At 38.3% G+C, this 20,728-nt stretch overlaps 1 protein-coding gene across 11 annotated transcripts in view; it reads left to right on the top strand.

The window, feature by feature from the left end:
- CCDC148 (coiled-coil domain containing 148) overlaps nucleotides 1–20,728 on the top strand; it is a 242,728-nt gene that overhangs the window by 98,438 nt on the left and 123,562 nt on the right. For all 11 annotated transcript variants that reach the window (XR_015723919.1, XR_015723916.1, XR_015723924.1 and 8 more), the window contains one exon: nucleotides 2,077–2,283. Coding sequence is in view for 5 of the 11 variants with exons in the window: in XM_087860951.1 (XP_087717077.1) it covers nucleotides 2,077–2,283 (207 nt within the window). In the remaining 6 variants the exon portion in view is untranslated. The remainder of the gene's footprint in view (nucleotides 1–2,076; nucleotides 2,284–20,728) is intronic.

Below are 20,728 nucleotides of genomic sequence, written 5' to 3'. Positions count from 1 at the left end.
CACTCTAGCAACTAATAGGGTTATAGGTTGAAAGTCTCCTGTTTTTCAAGTCTTATGGTCCATAAGAAGGTGGAGAACCCCTCAGGCAACGTTTATTCTACGCTTACTTGCCTCAGAGATCTTCACTGTGACTGCCTGGGTTGCTCTGCCAGGATTTGACCTGTCGGTGTCTGTGCATTCACCTGCCCACCCTCAGAGGTTCTGCAGTCTCTGGCTCTTGCCTGAAAGTGGGGTGCCTGCTCATCTATCTGCAGAGCCTGCCACATCCCAGCCCTTCTAGTCATGGGGAAGCCAGCACTTGCCTTGGGGGCTGGTGCTTACCTGTATTATCCCCACAATAACAACTCCAATTGATCCCCCTAGATGGGTCTGAAACACAAATGCCCCAAATTAGAACTCAGAGTCATGACTGAAATTTCCCTGAGAAAAGCCTGGGAAATTATTATTTCATTCTTTAGTTCATAAGGCCACAAAGACAAGAAAACAGAAGTTACCAAGTCACCAATTAACTTTACAATGACTCACCTTAAAACATATATGTAAATAAACACATGTAAACTCTTAACTTTTTAATGTTAATGGGCCATGCTATAAAATATTATCACATACTCTGCATTATTTTAAATTAAACAAGTAACAATACCAACATGTGTATAGAATTTTCCTTGTATCAGTCATGTGTAAACTCCTGTAACACACATAACAGTGGATGAAAGAATACTATTTTTAATTCTATTTTATAAATAAACTGAAGCAAAGGTCACACATCTAGTATGACCATCCTCTCCTATCCCCCACTCCCCTACCCAATGCTTATTTCTTTTAATTTTGATCTTTATTTTATAGCAGATACCTGTTACGTAAAAAACATGTTATATAATAAAGAATTCACTCTAGATTTCTTTAAGTTTTAATTTATTAAATTAGATCTTTCTTTTTATTCCCTGTTGATTCTATTTGTTTCTGTGGCCAGCTATCATTTCTAACTTTGTAAGTTTTTGTATTTACCTATTAACATGATAAAGATATTTATACTCGCTTCTTACATTGGGTTGATTAGTATGCATTTCTGCATGGTGTATGCTTCCTTTCTTAGTGTTTGACAGATTTTAAGTATATTTTTGGCTTTTGGGAACAAAGCTCAGAAGTTTCCAGAACATATTTTAGTAGCTGATATTTCGTTTAATTGAATCCATAGCCTGTTTCATCATGTACCTAATTAACTATACCTAAATTATTTTAGGACAGGCTTATCCTGCTTGCTAGATTCTCTTCTCATACCACTTAGGGGTTAAATAGTGTATCAAATTCAGAGATGTGGTCTATACTGGCAATATAAAGAATTATGTAGGTCAGTGGCTCTCAATTTCAGGAGACACAACTTTATGTAAGGAGCATTTCAGAATCACCTACAAAGATTTTTCAGACTCAGGCAATCTCCATTCCTGTTCTTCCCCTCAAGACTCTGAGATCTTTCATGGTTGGGATTCAATGCCAACAGGAACTACCAGAAACCATGTGAGAATGATATGTCCATCAGGACTGGAGGATGGGAGGAACTAACACCATTGCTGTAATTCCTTCAAGTTTAGACATCCTAACACCTGACTATTTCAGTAATCAAGGGCAAATCGAGTTTTTGGGATTACGATAACAATTTATGATTATTAGCATGTATCTACATGAAGCACTTGAAATAATTATTAAAATACCCAAACTGATTTAAAGATGGAGTATTTTTGAAATTATATACAAGGGAAGTAGTGCTTTCTGTGAACAGATTCATTGCTGTGTAGATGTGGAAGTTGTTTTAGGGCCACCTAATCAGACTCCATCCCATATGAGGAAACTGAGGACTTAAAAACATGAAACAACTGACCCTTAGTTACCAGTTAGCTACAGGCTCAGAACTCTGGGACTGGTACATGGTCCTGGCTGCTGCATTCACTATTAAGATGCTTGTCCCCAATTTTTCAAAATTATTGGTTATAATTTATTTTATTCATTTTTGTAACAATGACATAAAGCATAAGCTCAGTTTCATAGTAAAGTGTTTGCCATCTGTTATCTTTTCAGGTGGAACATGAGAAATACTGTGATCAATATCGCTTTGCCAGGGAGCAGCGAAGGATCCTGATATCAAATTGGAATAAGAACAGGAGAGACTTTATCCAGAAGGCTGTGCTGACGCTCGCCGAAGCCTGTGCAGCACACGCAATGGAGGACATGTTGGCTGAGGACAGGAAAAAGCAACAGGAACTATGTGCTCATCTGAAAGCCAAGGTGAGATGGTCTGCTGACGGTGTTTGAGGATTTGCCCTGGCATTCATTTAAGAACCCACTGTCCCGTTTACTCAAACCCAACCTAAAGTTCAGTTTCTCTAAAAATCTTATTTTGAATAAAATTGTTAGTTTGGACCATATGAAATTACAATTCTATTAAATCCACAGTAATCAACAATCAACAATTTCATATGGTTCAAGTGGAAGTTACCATAACAGGAGGTCAGTGTTTAAGTTTGGATTGAGCGATATCCAACATGAACCACAAATGCCACACACAAGAGAGAGATACCGGAGGAAAATGCAAAATGTAACTATAGAGTATAGAGTAACTGTAGAGTAAAGTCTGATTCTGGCTCAAACATTCTTGGACCTCTCATTCACATTAAAGATGTAAAAAAAAAAAAAAAGTAAAATTATGAAGAGGAGAGAGGATTTGTGAAGAGATATGTTGGGGAGAGCTTGATGGGCAAAGTGAAAGGTGGAGTGGATGGGGGTATTCCTCTTCCTCAGACCCAGTGAGGGGGGCCTCCAGGATGGCTTGGAGAGTTTAGTGGGGAACGCCTGCAGTTGGAGCTTGAGGATTGGTGTCTGATGCTCACAGGGAACTAGAGGAGCTGCCTCCATGGCAGAATTGAAAACAAAGATGGCTGCTGTGTTGGGAATAACTGCATTCCTCAGACTGGTCATGGGTGCATGAGTCCTGAAGGCCCCATGTGGATGTAGTCTCCCTAGGAGAGTTGGCAGGACCATTAAACAAATTGTATTGAGGTACAGCATACCTGCAGTAAAGTACACAAATCTTTATTTTTATTATTATTTTTAAAATATTTTATTTATTTGACAGAGAGAGAGAGTATAAGCAGGGGGAGCGGCAGGCAGAGGGAGAAGGAGAAGCAGGCTTCCCACTGAGCAGGGAGCCCTATGCAGGGCAGGATCCCAGGACCCTGGGATCATGACCTGAGCCAAAGGCAGATGCTTAACCAACTGAGCTACCCAGGCATCCCCACAAATCTTTATTTATTGATACACATATCAGTGGTAGGAGAATGATGGCACAAGAAGTTTTATTCTATTGATAGAAAAAAATAACCTGCAATTAATAGTTATACTAAAGCAATTAATAGCATGTAAAAAGAAATAGTCTCTTTTAAAACATTAGAGGAAAAATGCCTGCTCTGCATTTTTTTAAATGAAAAGATATTAGATTGGGCATTGCAGAAGCTTGGGACCTAGAAGGAATAGAAGCTGCATCAAGCCTGAACTGTCTATCATGGGCTACAGAGCTCATGCACATTTCTTCTCCATCTGCAGCTGGTAAGGAACACACAGGGGTCAGGGACCAGGACAAGCCTTTATATACTCCATAGTCTTGTTATATTCATTTTGTGCACATTATCATTAGCCTTTCAGCTGTACTGTGGGGGATATTTTCTTTTTATTGTATTGCATCGAGGTAAACATGCAGTAAAGAGCAGAGAACGAAAGTGTGTGATTGAATGAAATTTTACAAATATATATTGCCCCATGTAAAAACCACTGAGATGAAAAGAGAACATCTCCTGCAGCTCAGGTTCCCTCATGCCTCTTCTCAGTATATACTACCTGTACCTATAACCACTCTTCTGAATTCATCACCATAAATTAGTTTTACTTATTCATGAATTTCATATAACTCAAATCATACACTATGTGCTCTTTTGTACTTCTTTTGCTCATCATAACTGTGAGTTTCATTCTTGTTGCATGTTGCAATTACTTCTTTTTCTTTATTGCTGGATAGTATTTCATTATAGATATATACCACAATTTATTTATATATTATCGTGTTAATAGAAATTCATGTTATTTCCAGGTTTTGCTGTTATGATAACAGTGCTATGAATACTCTTGAACATGTCTTATGGTGGACATATGCACTCATTTCTATAGCATTTATTTTTTTTTCTAATAATAATATTTTTTTATTGTATCATGTTAGTCACCATACAGTACATCCCTAGTTTTTGATGTGAAGTTCCATGTTTCATTACTTGTGTATAACACCCAGTGCTCCATGCAATACGTGCCCTCCTTAATACCCATCACCAGCCTATCCCATTCCCCCACCCCCCTCCCCTCTGAAGCCCTCAGTTTGTTTCCCAGAGTCATAGTCTCTCATGGTTCATTCCCCCTTCTCTTTACCCCCCCCCCCTTTCTTCTTCCCTTTCTTTTCCTACCGATCTTCCTAGTTCTATAGCATTTATCTTGGGAGTGGGATTGCTGGATCAGGTGCGTTTTAGCTTCAGTAGTTACTGCCAAATAGTTTTCCAAAGTGGTCAAACAAATTTGCCCCTGGTTTCAGTTGCTCCATGTCCTTACCAATATTGGTATTGCCAATCTTTACCTTTAGCTAATCTAGTGTATGTGTAGTGATACATCAACAAGGTTTTCATCTACATTCAGAATAGACGATGAGCGTCTTTTCATATGCATATTGACCATTGGGATATCTGCTCCTGAGGAATGTCCTCTGGAGCCTTTCGCCCATTTTTCTATTGGGTTGTCTGTTTTTTCTTATTCATTTGTGTGTTCCTTATATATTCTGTATGCAAGTTCTATTTCGTTTCTTTCTGTGACTTTTCACTCTTTTAATGGTGTCCTTTAATAAACAAAAGTTCTTAATTTTAATGAAATTCTTTTTTAATTTAAATATCTGAGATATAAATTATATGCAGCAAAATCACCCTTTTTAGTGTATGGTTACATGAGTTTTGGCAAATGCATGACATGTAACTACTACCGCAAGCAAGATACGAATGCTTCATTACTCTTCAGAAATCCTTCATACCCCTGTGTACTCCACCATACACCCACCATCAGCCTTTAGCAACTATTGATCTCTGTCCCTATACTTCTGGCTGTTCTAGAATGTTATATAAATGTAACCATACAGTATGTGGACATTTGAGTCCGGCTTTTTTCACTTAGCATAATGCACTTGAGATCTAGCCATGTTGTTACATGTATCAATAGTTCTTTTTTATCGCTGAGTAGAATTCCATGATTGGGCTTAATCACAGTTTATCCATTCACCAGCTATTTTCAGTTTTTGGCAATTCGTGTTACTTTGCTTATGGTGGAAGTAGGCTTTGGGCTTTTTCTATGAGCCTGTGCCTCAGAGAGGCTTACCGCTGGTTTTCCTTACCCTGCAGTGGATTTTTATTAGACACTTGCTGGCCTGTGTCTAATAAGGGGAGAGGCATTCTGCTTTCTTGGTTCAGCCTTGGTCTCAGGCAGGATTTTTGTCACCTGGTCTTGGGCTAGAACCTACTCAGTGATCTTGGCCTCCTCCCCATGGCAGACAAACTCTGCCCTGTGTCTTGGTGGTTCTTGTGTGGGAGAGAGCTTCCCCCCATCCCCTAGGAAAGGAGGGTATCTTTGTTTTTTGTTTTTCCCTCCCAGCTGTAATAGGTCTGCACTTGTGCCCTGGTTGGTTTCCTGCTTTACATCCCTCTTCACCACCAGCGGCTTTTGTTCTGCAAGGCTTTTGTTCTTTTTTAAAAAAGATTTTATTTATTTATTTGACAGAGAGAGAGAAATAAGAGGGAGCACAAGCAGGGGCAGAGGGAGAGAGAGAAGCAGGCTCCCCGCAGAGCAAGGAGCCCGATGAAGGGCTCAATCCCAGGACCCTGGGATCATGACCTGAGCCAAAGGCAGATGCTTAACGACTGAGCCACCCAGGTGCCGCCCCCCCCTTTTTTTTTAAGATTTTATTTATTTTGAGAGAGAGAGGGTGGAGGGAAAGGCAGAGGGAGAGAATCTCAAGCAGTCTCCCCACTGAGTACGGAGCCCAGATGGGGTGGGGGGGGTCTCGATTTCATGACCTTGAGATCACAACCTGAGTCATAACCAAGAGTTGGCCACTCATGTAGGGTTTTTTTTCTTATTTCTTAGACCTGTGTAACATAAGAATCTTCCTCTGCTCACCTCCCCTGACCCCGATCTTTTTTATGAGCTTTCTGGGGAAAAAAGCCTGTAAGGGGGTGTAAATTCTGAGTAGCTTTCACGGGTTCTATACTCTCTGCTCTATGACAACAGCAAATTATAAAAATTTAACTAGTGACTCATTACAGAGTATTAGCTGCAGTCTTCTTACCTACTTACATGGTGGCTTTGTCCTTCCCAGGTGCTGTCTCAAGTAAGCTAGTTCTCATATTGCCTCTCTCCTTGGAAAGAGCTGCCTTTCTTCAAATCTTGGGCTTATTTGTCCTGTGGCCTCAGTCCCCTGATGAGTTCAAGAAAAGTTCTGATATAGCTTTTCCTTGTGCTTAAAGTGGGAGGTGACATTCATTCCAGCTTCTTACATTCTGAATGGAATTTGGAAGGTTCTCATGAAGTACTACTTATCAGTTTTGTATGTGCCCTGCTTAGGAAATCATTGCCTAGTAGCACAGGCTTATTTTCAAAGGCAGCCTGCCTGAGATTTTTCTGCCCAATTGGACTCCTGCCAATGGAGAGGGGACCCCCCAAAAAGTGGGGTGCAATACCACTAATTGAGAACCTGATAGGTGAAAGAGAAGCTGCTAGACAAAGGAAAATGTAAATGACCCACATCAGGGGAATGTTTCCAGGAATGTTTCCCAGCTGGCAATCAAGGCAACAAAACCAGTAGGAGGGAAGAGTCAGCATTAACTACCCGCCAGGTTTACTTGGGGACAGCATCAGTCACCAGTCTAATGACAACTCTGCTGGCCTCTCCTATACATCTAGTCCCCTTTTCCCTCCTACCCATGGATTCTATTGGTCTAAGCATGGAGGGAGTGAAAGGAGGGGTCATCATCTGAACAAAGAGGGAAGAGTTGATGAATCTCTTGAAACTGGGCAATTTAATTTTGAATCAAGACTGTATTTTGTGACTTAAAGTGACTGTAGGACCCTTTGTAACCCAAGGGTGAGCCATGGGTTCATCTAGTGGCAGGAGAAATACCTAAATGGGGGACAAGAATAATGCTGTGTTTTGATTATTTCCCATGTATCATGCTGTTCAGTGTATTGGGTATACTCTATTAAGTGTTCCCATATCTCAAGCATTCTAATAGATACTCTATAGGCATTTTATCATATTATCCCCAGTGATAAATCCGAGTCGTGCAGGGGTTGCTGCAAAGTACCCACCCACGGAAATCGGGGGCTTGGTTTCTGGTGGCAATATAATATGATGTCTCCTCAGAGACCTATGGTCACAAGATGGTGAACAAATATCTCTGAACTTTTGGAGATGAAGCCTCCAAAAAGTAAATATGAACAGAGAATGGTGGAACATAAAGTAAATTGTGATGCAAAATAGAGTCTATTTCCCACAGAGATGGTGTTATCATTGGAGTTTGTGTTCCTGATCAAGGACTGAGGCTCAATAAATTATAGCTAGAAACAAAAGTATATCATAAAGGAAAAGGAGTAATCCTATCAATTCTATAATAATTTAAAATACTAAATTATGCTAATTTTTTTTAACCTGGAAGGAAACTTGGAGATTTATCCCTATCCTTCATTTTACAAGTCTAAAAGCTGAAGTCCTGAAAGATAAAGTGACTTGCCTAAGGTTCATGCCAGCTCATTTGACTTGAAATTCAATATTATCTCAGCCCTACACAGCTTTGCATATAAGAATCTTACAAAATAATAGAAGATATTTATTATACTCTGAGCTCTAGTGCACTATAAAATAGACCCATAGAATGTGAAAAATATTACTTCATTGTATCATAAATTTGACCTTCCTAAAACTAACATGCTAACTATAATAAACATTAATTAAACATTTAACCGTAATTTTGTTCTTAGTCTTGGAATTTAAAAAGTCTTTTGGAGGATGATTTATGTGATTTGTGCCTTTTAAGGAAAGTGTTAAAGGAATTTTGAAATCCTGAGTTTTCTAGCTGTCTTTCTCTCCTTCTCTGTTTTATTTTGGTTTCCTATCAGTAATGGATGCTGGAGCAAGTAGAGGACTCTCACCAGAGTGGTGAGAGGAAAGCAGGGAAGTAGAACTCTCATTCTCCTGCTACCACAAGCTCACTCTTTGATCCCTGAAAGTCTCTTGGACTACCAGCCCTTCCCCAGCATCCAGCCTAAACCACTCTGTTAGTTGTGCACGTGATTTTTTGGCATGCTTGTCTACACCATGGCTGGGGAACCCCATTCCCAGATCTGTCTTACAGTTGACTTTCTCTGCATCCATGCTGGGTGGCCAAGTGCTACTAAGGAAAAGTCAGCTTTTACCTGGACTCTCAATGCCACATGAGAGGCCTTAGTCCTTATCCTTAGTTCACCAATTCTCCCCATTCCTCTTATGACTGTTTCAAAAGGTCACCAGTCCTTTCAATACCCTTAACCTAATGCCATACATCATGCCCCTCCAGCCCCCAGGAGACAACCCACCTCTATTTTATCAATAAAATGAAGTCATGGAGTTGTGAGATAGATCCCTAATTCCTGCACCACCCTATGTCTTTATGTCTCCTGCTATTCCCCCCACTTTCTTCCTGATGCAAGATGTGATGCCTTCTACGTGCTCATATCCAGTCCTTCCCCCAGTGTTTGGGACTCTAACCCATTTAACCACTTTAGGAACTTGGTTCTACTGATTATCTCCTTTTATTATTATTTTTCTTTCTTATCCTATGAGTATTTCTCCCAGCCTATAAATAAGGTTAAGTCTTTCTAACTCAAATCAAACCTCTTGACTCGAAGTCATCCTCTAGTTCCTGGGCGGTCCCTAATCTCTATCCTTTTCTTTGAAATCAGCCATTTGAAAGAATAATCTCTATTTTCTCAGGGCTTCTGACCTCTCTACTCTACCAAGATCCTCTCCTCTCCCCAAGGTCACCAGTGACGTCTCAATTATCTAATCCTGTCAGTGCTCTTCCATCCTTACACTAGTAGGCCTCTCTGCTTCATTTCTCATTGTTGATCATGTACTCTTTGTTCTAAAATATTATTTCAGCTCCTAAAATATTATTCTGTTTGCCATATCTTAGTCTGCCTGTGTATTTGTCATTGTCTGCACAATCCTAAAACCCTGGTATCCTCAAGTTTTCTGTCCTTGCTCTTTGCTCTTCTCTAACTACTTCACTGGCTCCTAACCCCACTTATGTTTTTACCTATCTTTATATGCTAATTACTCTCAAATGTTTTTCCCATCTCTGAGCAGCTCTCTCTTGAACCTCATTTATCCATTTATAGACTGATTATATCAACTTAAAAGTCTACAAATGCCTCACAGTCAGTGTCCAAAGTGGGATTTTTGTTTCCCTCCAGTAAATTTGCACTCTTTTTTTGAAACTTAGCTTCCTCTTCTCCCTCTCTCATCCCCATAGCTTTTTACCAACTTTGGAAATTTTGTCTCTTAACTTTCTACTCCTTCCTCTCTATCACTGGGCCTGGCCGTTGTTCCTGGACTATTGCAGTGAAGTTCTAATTGCTATGCTTCACATCCTGCCCTTCTGAATTTTTCCCCCTAAATGGCAGGCAGAATGTTCTATCTAAAATGCAGTTTGGGTTATTCCCTCCCTTGATGATAACTCCACGGTGGCACCCTTTGCTTATAATAATGACCAAACTTCCTGGCATGTCTTTCCAGGTCCTCAGTAACATGGACACCAAGCTCCATTTCCAACCTCCTTTCTTGACACACTCCACCTCACACTTAACAATTTAGAAATTTTAAACTCCTTGTAATTACCTCTACCTCTACCATTACACTGTAGAACATTTGTTTCCCGACTGTGACTTTGCTCCTGCTACTGTTGATTTTGCCCAGAATGCCTCTTTTGCCTTCCTTTGTCTGGCTAAGTCTCACTCATCTTCAAGATTCAGCTTCAATGTCTGCTACAGGAAGACTTTCTTGAGTCCTTGGTCAGATTCAATCCACTCTTGGTTCTCCCTCACCCCTTGTATATAACCTTGACTTGACAGTAATTATGGCACACTAGAAAATCTATGTCCCCTCACAAATGCAAGCAGGAACCCCATCTTATTCATCTTGGTGTAACATACCCTCCTTCCACCTCGCTTTCCCTTCACCTCCTATCCCAGCCCACCACTCCCTGCAACTGTTGCAGATTTTTTAGTGCTTGGTATATAGTAGGTACTCAGTAACTTCTGTTGAAGTGAAGTGTATAATAAGCCTTAGGCATTTTTTCCCCTCTTCTTCTCAGTACCTCCTGATATAGTACTATTTTCACTATCGTCTTTCTCTCTGAGAAAACTAGCTGTAGAAACAAGTATGTGGATGTGCAAAGTCATTAAGAAGTAAAGTATAAGTCTTAATCGTCAATATTGAATATGCTGAGATCTCAAATGTGGTTTTATTTTATTTTATTTTAATTTCTTTTAATTTTACTTAGTGAACATACAGTGCAGTATTGGTTTCTGGAGTAAAATTCAGTGATTCATCACATACAGGCAATACCTGGTGCTTATCGCAAAAAGTGCCTCCTTAATTTCCTTCACCCATCTATCCCATCACCCCGCCCACCTCCCTCCATCAACCCTCAGTTTGTTCTCTATCACTGAGAGTCTCTTATGGTTTATTTCCCTCTCTTCCTTGCTCCCCTCCCATATGTTCATCTGTTGTTTTTTTTCTTAAACTCCACGTATGAGTGAGATCATATGATATTTGTCTTTCTCTGACTGACTTATTTCAGTTAGCATAATACACTCTAGCTCCATCCACATCATTGCAAATGGCAAGATTTCATTCTTTTTGATTGGCTGAGTAATATTGTGTGTGCATGCGTGCACGTGTGTGTGTGTGTGTGTGTGTGTATCACATCTTCTTTATCCATTCATCAGTTCATGGACATTTGGGCTCTCTCCATAGTTTGGCTGTTGTTGACAATGCTACTATAAACATCAGGGTGCATGTACTCAAATGTGATTTTATTTATTTATTTATTTATTTATTTATTTTTTAAAGCAGGGTTTTTTTTTTTTTTAAGATTTTATTTATTTATTCGACAGAGATAGAGACAGCCAGCGAGAGAGGGAACACAAGCAGGGGGAGTGGGAGAGGAAGAAGCAGGCTCATAGCAGAGGAGCCTGATGTGGGGCTCGATCCCATAACGCAGGGATCACGCCCTGAGCCGAAGGCAGACGCTTAACTGCTGTGCCACCCAGGCGCCCCTCAAATGTGATTTTAAAAATAAAACCTGGTAACCTATAAAACTGAGGTACATTGTAGGCATAAACAAAGCTACCAGGCGTTTTTCCACTCTTCTCTACTTCATCTTACTTTTGTGCTTCTTGCCACATCTCTGGCTGATTGGCTGACCTAATCAAGAAGCCATAGTAAAAAAAAATAAATAAATAAATAAAAAAAAGAAGCCATAGTAGTTAAAGAATCAGATAGTGATGGGGTAGAAGATACTTTTTTGACTAAATACCATTTGGACACCCTTTTCACATTTTGATAATTTCTCAAAGCATCAACTCCTTTCATAATCTCCCTTCTCCACAGATTTCAGGCTCCTTTACTGATGGAGAACAGATTTGGACTTAGGTTTGACAAATCAGATGGTAAATGGTACTTTAATTTAAAATAGAGTTTTTTGAGGTTCAATTTCAGTGATAATGAATAGTTGATTTGGTGAACAACTATAAAAACTGAGCAAAATATTTTTTAAAAACCTGTTTGCAGGCATTGGACAAAACGTTCATAGATAAAGTTCTTGAAATAAGAAAAGCTTTGAAGTTAAGCCCTGTATTCCCACAAAAAAAATGGTCAAACATTCGAAGAAACAGGAAAAAGTAACTGATAGATAATCAAGGAATAAAACAGACTCAGAAATGATATAGATATTGTAGTTAAAAGACTCCCAAAAAAGACATTCTAGAAATGCAAAATATAATACCTGAAATTAAAAACTCATTGAATGAGCTTTAAGAGCAGATTAGACATAGCAGAAGACAGAATTAATGAACTTGAAGACAGGTTAATGGAAAATATTCAAACTGAAGCAAATAAAGAGAAAATAATAAAATGAAGAGCAGAATAGAAAACATAAGAGAGATATGGAACATAGCAAACAGCTTTAATATATATGTAATTAAAGCCCCAGAAAGAGGAGTGAGAGAATGAAGTAGAGGCAATATTAAAGAAATCACATCCAAGAACTTCACAAATTTGACAACATCCATGTGTATTTTCAAGAAGCTTGGCAAACCCCAAGATGGGTAAATACAAAGAAAATAATACTGAGGCACGTGAAAATCAAACTACTGAAACAAAAGGTAGAAAGAGAGTTATGTGAAGAGACAGATATGGAATGGAGGTCCATCTTGTTGGTACAATCAAGAGCAAAAGCAGAATGTCCTGGGGTCAGTAGTAATGGCAGCAACTTCCCAATTGTGCCGGAGTCAGTATGACCTGACCAAGTCTGCGATATGTGGTTCTGGATGTTATTCTTGGAAGCTTAGTCTAGAGCTTGCTTCTCTGACCCTTCCAAAGACTTTGTGAACTTTCTAAAATCCTGCAATTAATATTTTCCTTCTTAAACTAACTAGGGTGGATTCAGATGTGTGCAACTAATAACTCAAACCCAGATGATGTCTGCATTCTGCTATGCTGTTCTAACTTGCCAGCTTGCTGACTGCAAGTTAAGATGAGCAGGAGTCAGAATCAATAATGACCCATCGCTTACCTGGTTCAAGCTGGAATTGATCCCCTAGGCATACAGGACCCTATAGAGGAACATCTTAAAGGGAGAGGTGGCCACAAAAAGCTTACCCATAAGTCACATGGCTTGAGTGACTAGGTGCCAAAAGGAAAGGATACTTTCACCACATGATAACAATCTATCAAAGTCCATAGTTGTAATTCATTTCTATTTATATATCTGATATCATCTCAGGTCTTTCCTTGGTAATGGGAGATATAGGAAGTTTCTTCTTGGGCATTAATGATGCTAATATTACATGCTTACTGGATCAGAAAAGAAAAGAAAAAAAAAACGATGTAATTGGAAAAACTTAGATGTCTATTTTATCACAGAACCTGGAAAGGGTTCAGTACTTTCTGCCTATTTAGGGAATTTGTTTATGAATATCTTGGTGTGGTCAACTGTGCCATGCACCATCAGCATAATCAGTGTTATCGATAAATCTCTTGCATTACTGGCTTCCCTATAGTCTCTGCAGTTGGGGACATTCACAGAGAAGTTCACTGTGGTTAACCATGGGTATAATATTGGCAGAATCCAGAGAGCTCTGAGGAACCATAGGCATCAATACTAGAGTGGTTTTTGTTCACAGAGGCAGATGGTATTTCCTCTATACAGCTATATTATGCTATCTGTGGCTCTTGGCAGGTAGCTAATTGAAATTCCACTGGGCTTGGGGACTTGATGAATCTATGTATTAGTTCCAAGTAAAATAGTCAGACCAGCCCTACTCTTAAAATGTCTTAGTTTTAAAAAGCATATTTGTCTGCATTTAGGTCTATTTAATAAAGTCTAAAAGAGGCTGTACTTTTTAATGTTTTTTAAATGAATGCCTTATATTTCAGTGGCAAGTCATAAAAACATCTCATAAGATGTTTTACAAATGAAGATACTTGTTGTGATATATATTGCATGTATGCATTTTAGAATGAGTTTATGCAATATAACTTTAGGCAAACACAATCACAAGGACTGGGTAAATTAAGAGAAGAAGCCACAACTTGGTGTTGAAAAGCCAGCATTTTAAAAATTCCTATTAAAAATAAATATATGTTTACTAGAAAAAAATTTAAGTGTGTCTCATTTAACAGAATGGAGAATCCAGAAATAGATCCACACAGCTATGCTCAGTTGATTTTCAACAAAGATACAAAGTCAATTCAATGGAGAAAGAGTAGTCTTATGAACAAATGGGGTGGGAACCATTGAATATCCAGATGGAAAAAGAAATGAACCTTGATACATATCTGTGCTCTATGCAAAAATTAACTCAAAATGGATCATTGATCTAAACGTAAAACTGAAAACTATAAAACACAGGAAAAGACAATAAAAGAGAAAATCTTTATGACCTTGATTGGGCAAAGGTTTCTTGAATACAACACCAATGCACTATCCCTAGAAGAAAAAGTTGATAAACTGGACTTTCTCAAAATTAGGAATTCTGGGGTGCCTGGGTGGCTCAGTGGGTTGGGCATCTGACTCTTGATTTCAGGTCAGGTCATGATCTCAGGGTGGCGAGATCAGCCCTTTGTGGGGCTCTGCGCTCAAAGGGGCTCTGCTTTTTCTCCCTCTCCCTTTGCCCCTTCTTCTGCTAGCACATTCTCTCTCTCTCTTTAAAATAAGTAAATAAATCTTTAAAAAAATTAAGAACTACTGCTCATTGAAAGACACTGTGAAGACAATAAAAAGACAGGCCTCCCACTAGGACAAAATATTTGCAAATCACATATCTGATAAAGGGCTTGTATCAGAGTTGATGAAGAATATTCAAACTTAATAATAAGTAAACAAACAACTCAAAGAAAAAGAACTGTCACTTCACACAAAAAGATACTTGGCAAATGTGACATGAAAAGATGCTCAATATCATTAGTCACTAGACAGATGCAAATTAAAGCAATGGGATATTACTATATATCTATTAAAAAGTCTAAAATAAAAAATCTGACCATGCCAAATATTGACAAAGATGTGGAACAACATGAATCTCATATATTGCTGGTGGGGATGCAAAATGATACAATCACTTTATAAAACATTTGTGCAGTTCCTCATGCTGTAAACATAGGCTTACCACATTCCCCAGCAGTTCTACTCCTAGATGTTTTCTTGTTTAAAGTGAAAACCTATTTTCACACAGAAACCTGTAAGTGACTATGTGCAGCAGCTTTGTCATTGCTAAAACTAGCAACCCTAATACCCCAGTGCCCTCAACTGGGGAAGGGATAACAAACTATGATACTTCCATACAATGGATTATTACTTAGCAATAAAATAATGAATATGGAAACATGCAACAACATGGACCTATCTCAAAGGTATTATAAGTGAAAAATGCCAGATGCAAAGGCTGCATATTATGTGATTTCATTTATATGATCTTCTTGTAAAGAAAAAAATATACGAACTGGGGAATGAGGGACTTCCTTAATCAGCAGGAAGAGGAGAAGGAGAAGGCCACTTTCCTTCAAGTTAACTTTCTAGAAATTGTACTCTGATTCCACTTAGCTTCTCATGAACCAGAACTTACTCACACCTGCCATATGTGACTGCAAGGTGAACAGGTGATCTGTTTTAGGTGGTTAATGTCCCGCCCAAGTTAGGAGGTCACTACTATGAAGAAAGGGGAGAATAAATAAGAGGAATAACCAGCAGACTCTGGCTGTGAGTTATCAACAAGGGATTTGGGGTCCCTGCCTCCCTAAGACTCTACTTCTTTTTCAGGCATTCTCACAAAAGCTTATTATCTGTGAGGACAAACACAGGGCCCTTAGAGACACACTGTTCTCTTGGAGGGCTGAGTCTATGGCATTTTTTAGGGGAAACCTCAGGGAAAAAATTGGTTTGGTTAAATAATAACTATAGTCTTTAGTTTCTCTCACCCCCTTTGGTGCCATCTACTCTTCTCTCCATGCCTCTTCCACCTGCCCTTGCTATGTGATGACCAAATATTTGTAGAATAAATAAATGAAACTTTGTTTTGAAATTCACAAGATAAACCATATCAAATTGCTGTTTTTATAGGTCAGAAATGGCTAAATATTAGTACTATGTATGGCAGGCACATCCTAATATATACATAAGTATAAAGTGTGCTGGCTCCTTTTATGTTATATGTAATGGTATATTAACAGTGCAACTTTCTCTGGAGATCTAATTTTTATATGTATTGCAATAGATAAATGTGCTCTTCCTCCCCCACTCCACATTGTTTTCTCTGTGTTCACCTCCTACATTACACTTATTACATCTGATGCTAATGTTTGTAGGTCTGTTGCTGGACTCTAAACATATGAAGAGAAAGATACATTTTTTATTCATCTTTGTATCACTAATGCTTAACACCAGGTATAATCCATAATAGGTACTCAAAAGCCCAGTATTGATTTCATATACCCCATCAATAAGTTGTATTTATATAAAATCAACTTTAATTTTTAAAAGTGCTATAGGAAGAATCTTGTATACCCTTTTGTGTTCTCTGACAATCTGCTTGTGTTTCATATTGTTCACATCTGGCTTTTATGTTTTTCAATGTTAAAACTTTTTTGCATCTTAAATGGTATGGTATTAGGTATTAACTCATCGAAGTCTTTTTGAGACAATCCCTATAGTTTTCACAACACCAGAGCTCATTCTGGTTTCTATATATACTTTTCTCCAACTAGAAACTCAGAAGGCAGATCTTTCTGCTTTTTATAGTTTGCCCTTTTGCCCTGGCATTGTTTGATTGGGGAAACTTTAGGCAGTGAATGAGAGGATAATTGGGTAGAAAAACTAGTCCTGATTCCTTGCTCTTAGCTCCAGATGGAACAGGAAATCTTTTATGAAAAGAATTTCAAGCTTAGGATTAATGGTTAATAAATGGACAGATGAGGGCATCTTTTTAATGTGTGATGTATCTTCATAGCCTCTCTGGGTAATAATGGAGAAATTAAATATATTAGTTATTGAAAGGAAACTGTTGTATTTTCTGTGGTATATGAGTATATTTCTACCTAGTGGAGCACTTAGTTCTCTGAACACAATGACTGCTTGTTTCTTGTTACCAGGCTGATTCTTACCCAGTGAATTCCCATTAGCCTATTTTCACTGCAGACTGCTTGAGAAAATCCCCATTTTGCAAATGTCTAAAATAATGTATATCGAGTTTCTCCTATATTGTCTCATTATAACAAATGTTACATTTGGTTATGGTGGTTCACTGGAAGTTCTTTTTGTGGGTGAGAGAGCCAGAGTAGTGAAGGGATAAAGTTGAACAAAAAATGAGAAATGATATGTTGGTGCCTGAGGCATTTATAATAAAGAGAATCAAATTTCTGGGCATGAAAGAACCATAAGAGACATGTTAAAAGTGATTCTTCTGGGCTCTGTGCCTGTTTCTTTACTTTCACAAAAGATGGAATTTGTAAAAGACATATGTTGAATGCCTGAGTATTTGAAAGTGACACAAGTTGCTTCTTACCAATTTCCTTAGTGATTATTACAAAAATTACTTTTCTTTTTTTTTTTTTAAAGATTTTATTTATTTATTTGACAGAGAGAGAGAGACAGCCAGCGAGAGAGGGAACACAGGCAGGGGGGGAGTTAGAGAGGAAGAAGCAGGCTCCCAGCAGAGGAGCCTGATGTGGGGCTCGATCCTAGAATGCCAGGATCACTCCCTGAGCCAAAGGCAGACGCTTAACGACTGAGCCACCCAGGCGCCCCACAAAAATTACTTTTCTTTGTATATAGCATAACTCACTCATTTACTCAGTCACTAAATATTTTTTGAGCACCTGCCTGTGCCAGGCACTGATACAGGCACAAGGCATACAGAGATGACTAAGATACACACAAAGATCTTAGATTCCAGTAGAACAGAACAGTGTATAAATATAGTTATGATAGAATGTGGTAAGTATCATAGGAACGTATGTATGAAAATTATGGGAGCGTGGAGGAGGGTACCTAGCAAATGGGGGGAGGTAGCAATAGTAAACCCTGGGAGAGGCAAACATTTGAACTAAATCCTAAAGAATGGTATTTATTAGCATTGTAAAATGAGAAGTGGGAGGACATTCCAAATACAGGACAGATGAGTCAGGCTCCCACAGATCAGAAACATGTTAGCATACAAAAGCATTTTGGTGTTTCCTGATAATAAATTGTGGTCCAGAGTAATGAGAAGAGGACTAGAGAGGTAAGCGTGTGCTAGATCTTGCAGGGATGTGCAGTGTCAAGGAGCTGGAGTTGTAATCACCATGCGTGATGAGAGGCCATTGAAGGTTTTTAGTAGATCGACATGTTTTAAGATTAGTCTGATAGTTTCAGGGAGGATGGATTTTATGGGCTGTGGACTAGAGGAGGGGAGGGTAGTCAGGTATCTCTTGTCATAGTCTGGGTGAAAAATGGTGGTCTGAACTAGAGTGATGGAAATAGGAAGAGGAAGGGGTAAAGGGATATTTAGAAAATTAAATGGACAGAACTGGGTGATGGAGAAGAAAGAGCAAAAGGTGCCCAGGTTTCTAGCTTTCATTACTGGATGGATGGATCTGTTGATTCATTCAAGAAATATTAAGTGAATGCTGAGTATATACTGGCATTCTTCTAAGTACTAGGGAGTCAAACATGAAAAAGACCCCTAAATCCCAACCCTTGTATGTATATCAGTACTTACATTCTAATAGAAGTTAGGAGTTAAGATGCTTAACAAGATAAATAAGTAAAACATATAGTGCAAGAGAATAGTATTACTGAGAAAAATATTAAACAAAGAAAAGGATACAAGCTCAGCAGTGTGCTGTTGAATATTTAGATAGACTATCGTCGAAAGGCCTTAGAAAGAAGACAATAGTTGAGTAAAAACCTGAAAGAGGTAAGAGAGCAAGCTATGTATCTAGGGGAAATGTAACAGGCAAATCTAGGCAAAGGGAATAGCAAGTTCAAAGACCCTGAGGAACAGAAATGAGGATAGTGTGGCTGTAGTGAGCAAGGAATGGCATGATCTGACATAAACAGTTTAACAGGATCCTTCTTACTGTTGGTTTGTGAATAGGCTAGAGGGGCAAGGTAAGAAGCTGGCTGACCCATTTGGAGGCTTTTGCAGTTAGCCAGGCCAGAGATGATGCAAAGTACTACTACACTTTTTCCCCAAAGGGGTTGTACCAATTTACTCTTACAGCAGCAATGCGTACAAGTTCCCATCGTTCCACATTCTAGCTAATGCTTGTATTCTCAAATGTTTTCATTTTAACCAATCTAGTGGGTGTGAACTGGCATTTTGTTGTAATTTACACTTGCAGTTCTTGAATTTCTAATGATGTTGAGGGTCTTTTAGCATGTTTAATGGCTATTTGGATTTGTTCTTTGTAGAATTGCCTATTCAAATCTTTTGCTCATTTTTTTCCCTATTGGACAGTCTGTCTTTTTCTTGTCAGTTTATACTTGTTTGCTAACTGTTTTGTGTATAAACTCTTTGTGGGTTATATTTGCTTCAGATATATTTTCCCACTCTGTATGTCTTATTTTCATTGTCTGAGTAGTAACTTTCTGCATAGGGGAGTTTTTAATTTTTAAGTAACGAACTTATCAACCTTTTTCTTTTATAGTTAATGCTCTTGTATTTTGTGTAAAATATTTTTCTCTACCTCCAGGACAGGAACTAGAATTTTTTAAAAAATCTCTAAAAATAAAAAATCGTTAGGATTAATTACAACAGATACCTTAAGTCCAATTATGGATCTCAAATAAATATTGTGAATGTGTTAAGATTATATCATTACTGAAAACTATTCCCAGGGCTACTACATGTTAGTTGTGCAAAGTAGATATAGAGCACAACTCAAGGGTGGTGATATTTACAGAAATTAAAGTTGGGCAGTGCACAGCCTAAATGACTAATCACAGCAGGATTGACTATTTCATGCAAAAAATCCTTTTGAGGAATTGGAGAGCTACTCTAACACACCCTACACTTCTTTGAGGTGATGATGGTCATTCTTGATACTTAACAATTCACACCTACCAAATGTTCCAAATTAGGCTAATTTTATCATTTTTTTCTGACTCACAAACAAGGAAAATAAGTTAACATTTATGAAACATTTACTACATTTTAGGGACTATGCCATGTGATTATGTACATGGCCTCATTTAATACTTGCTATACCACAGTAAGTTAGGTCTTTAATTTTCTCTATTTTATAAACAAGGAAACAGGAGCTTAGAGGGGTTAAGTAACTTGTTCAAGTTTAACAAGCTCGTAAGTAATCTGGAGAAGATATGACCTTATATTTTCAGGCTTCCATTTCTTTGTCTGTCAAAGACAAGAGTTGGACTAAATTATTTCCAGTTCTAAAGCTCTAGGATTTGCATGTAATATGCAATTTTAGTATCTTTGCTATGAATTTGCATCTTTGAGTGAATTTCTAGTATTAGCTGCATAGGTTGGAATTTCTGTTTATAGGCTGATAGTTAGTATGAAGCATCATACTTTTTCCATTTGTCATATTAACAGAGCATCTATATTCCAGAACAAATGTGTGGCATTTAAAATAATGGGGTTTAGTTTGATCCAAGAGACCTTTTCAAAGTCTGGTCCAGAACCATGATTATTCATGTATAAATGACCATTTTGGATGCCTACTTAGTTCACAGTATTTCATATGGCCGAAAAAACTCCTCATCAGTGATAATGGAAATGCCATTTTGTGTGTGTGAATGGAATTGCAGCTCACCTAATGTAATACTTTATACTTAAA

Source organism: Ursus americanus, chromosome 1 (assembly GCF_024610735.1).
Source record: "Ursus americanus isolate L20-20 chromosome 1, mUrsAme1.1.p, whole genome shotgun sequence".
Classification (NCBI taxonomy): Eukaryota; Metazoa; Chordata; class Mammalia; order Carnivora; family Ursidae; genus Ursus; species Ursus americanus.
Note: the sequence above shows the minus strand (reverse complement) of the source record. Positions and strands in the feature narration are given on the sequence as shown.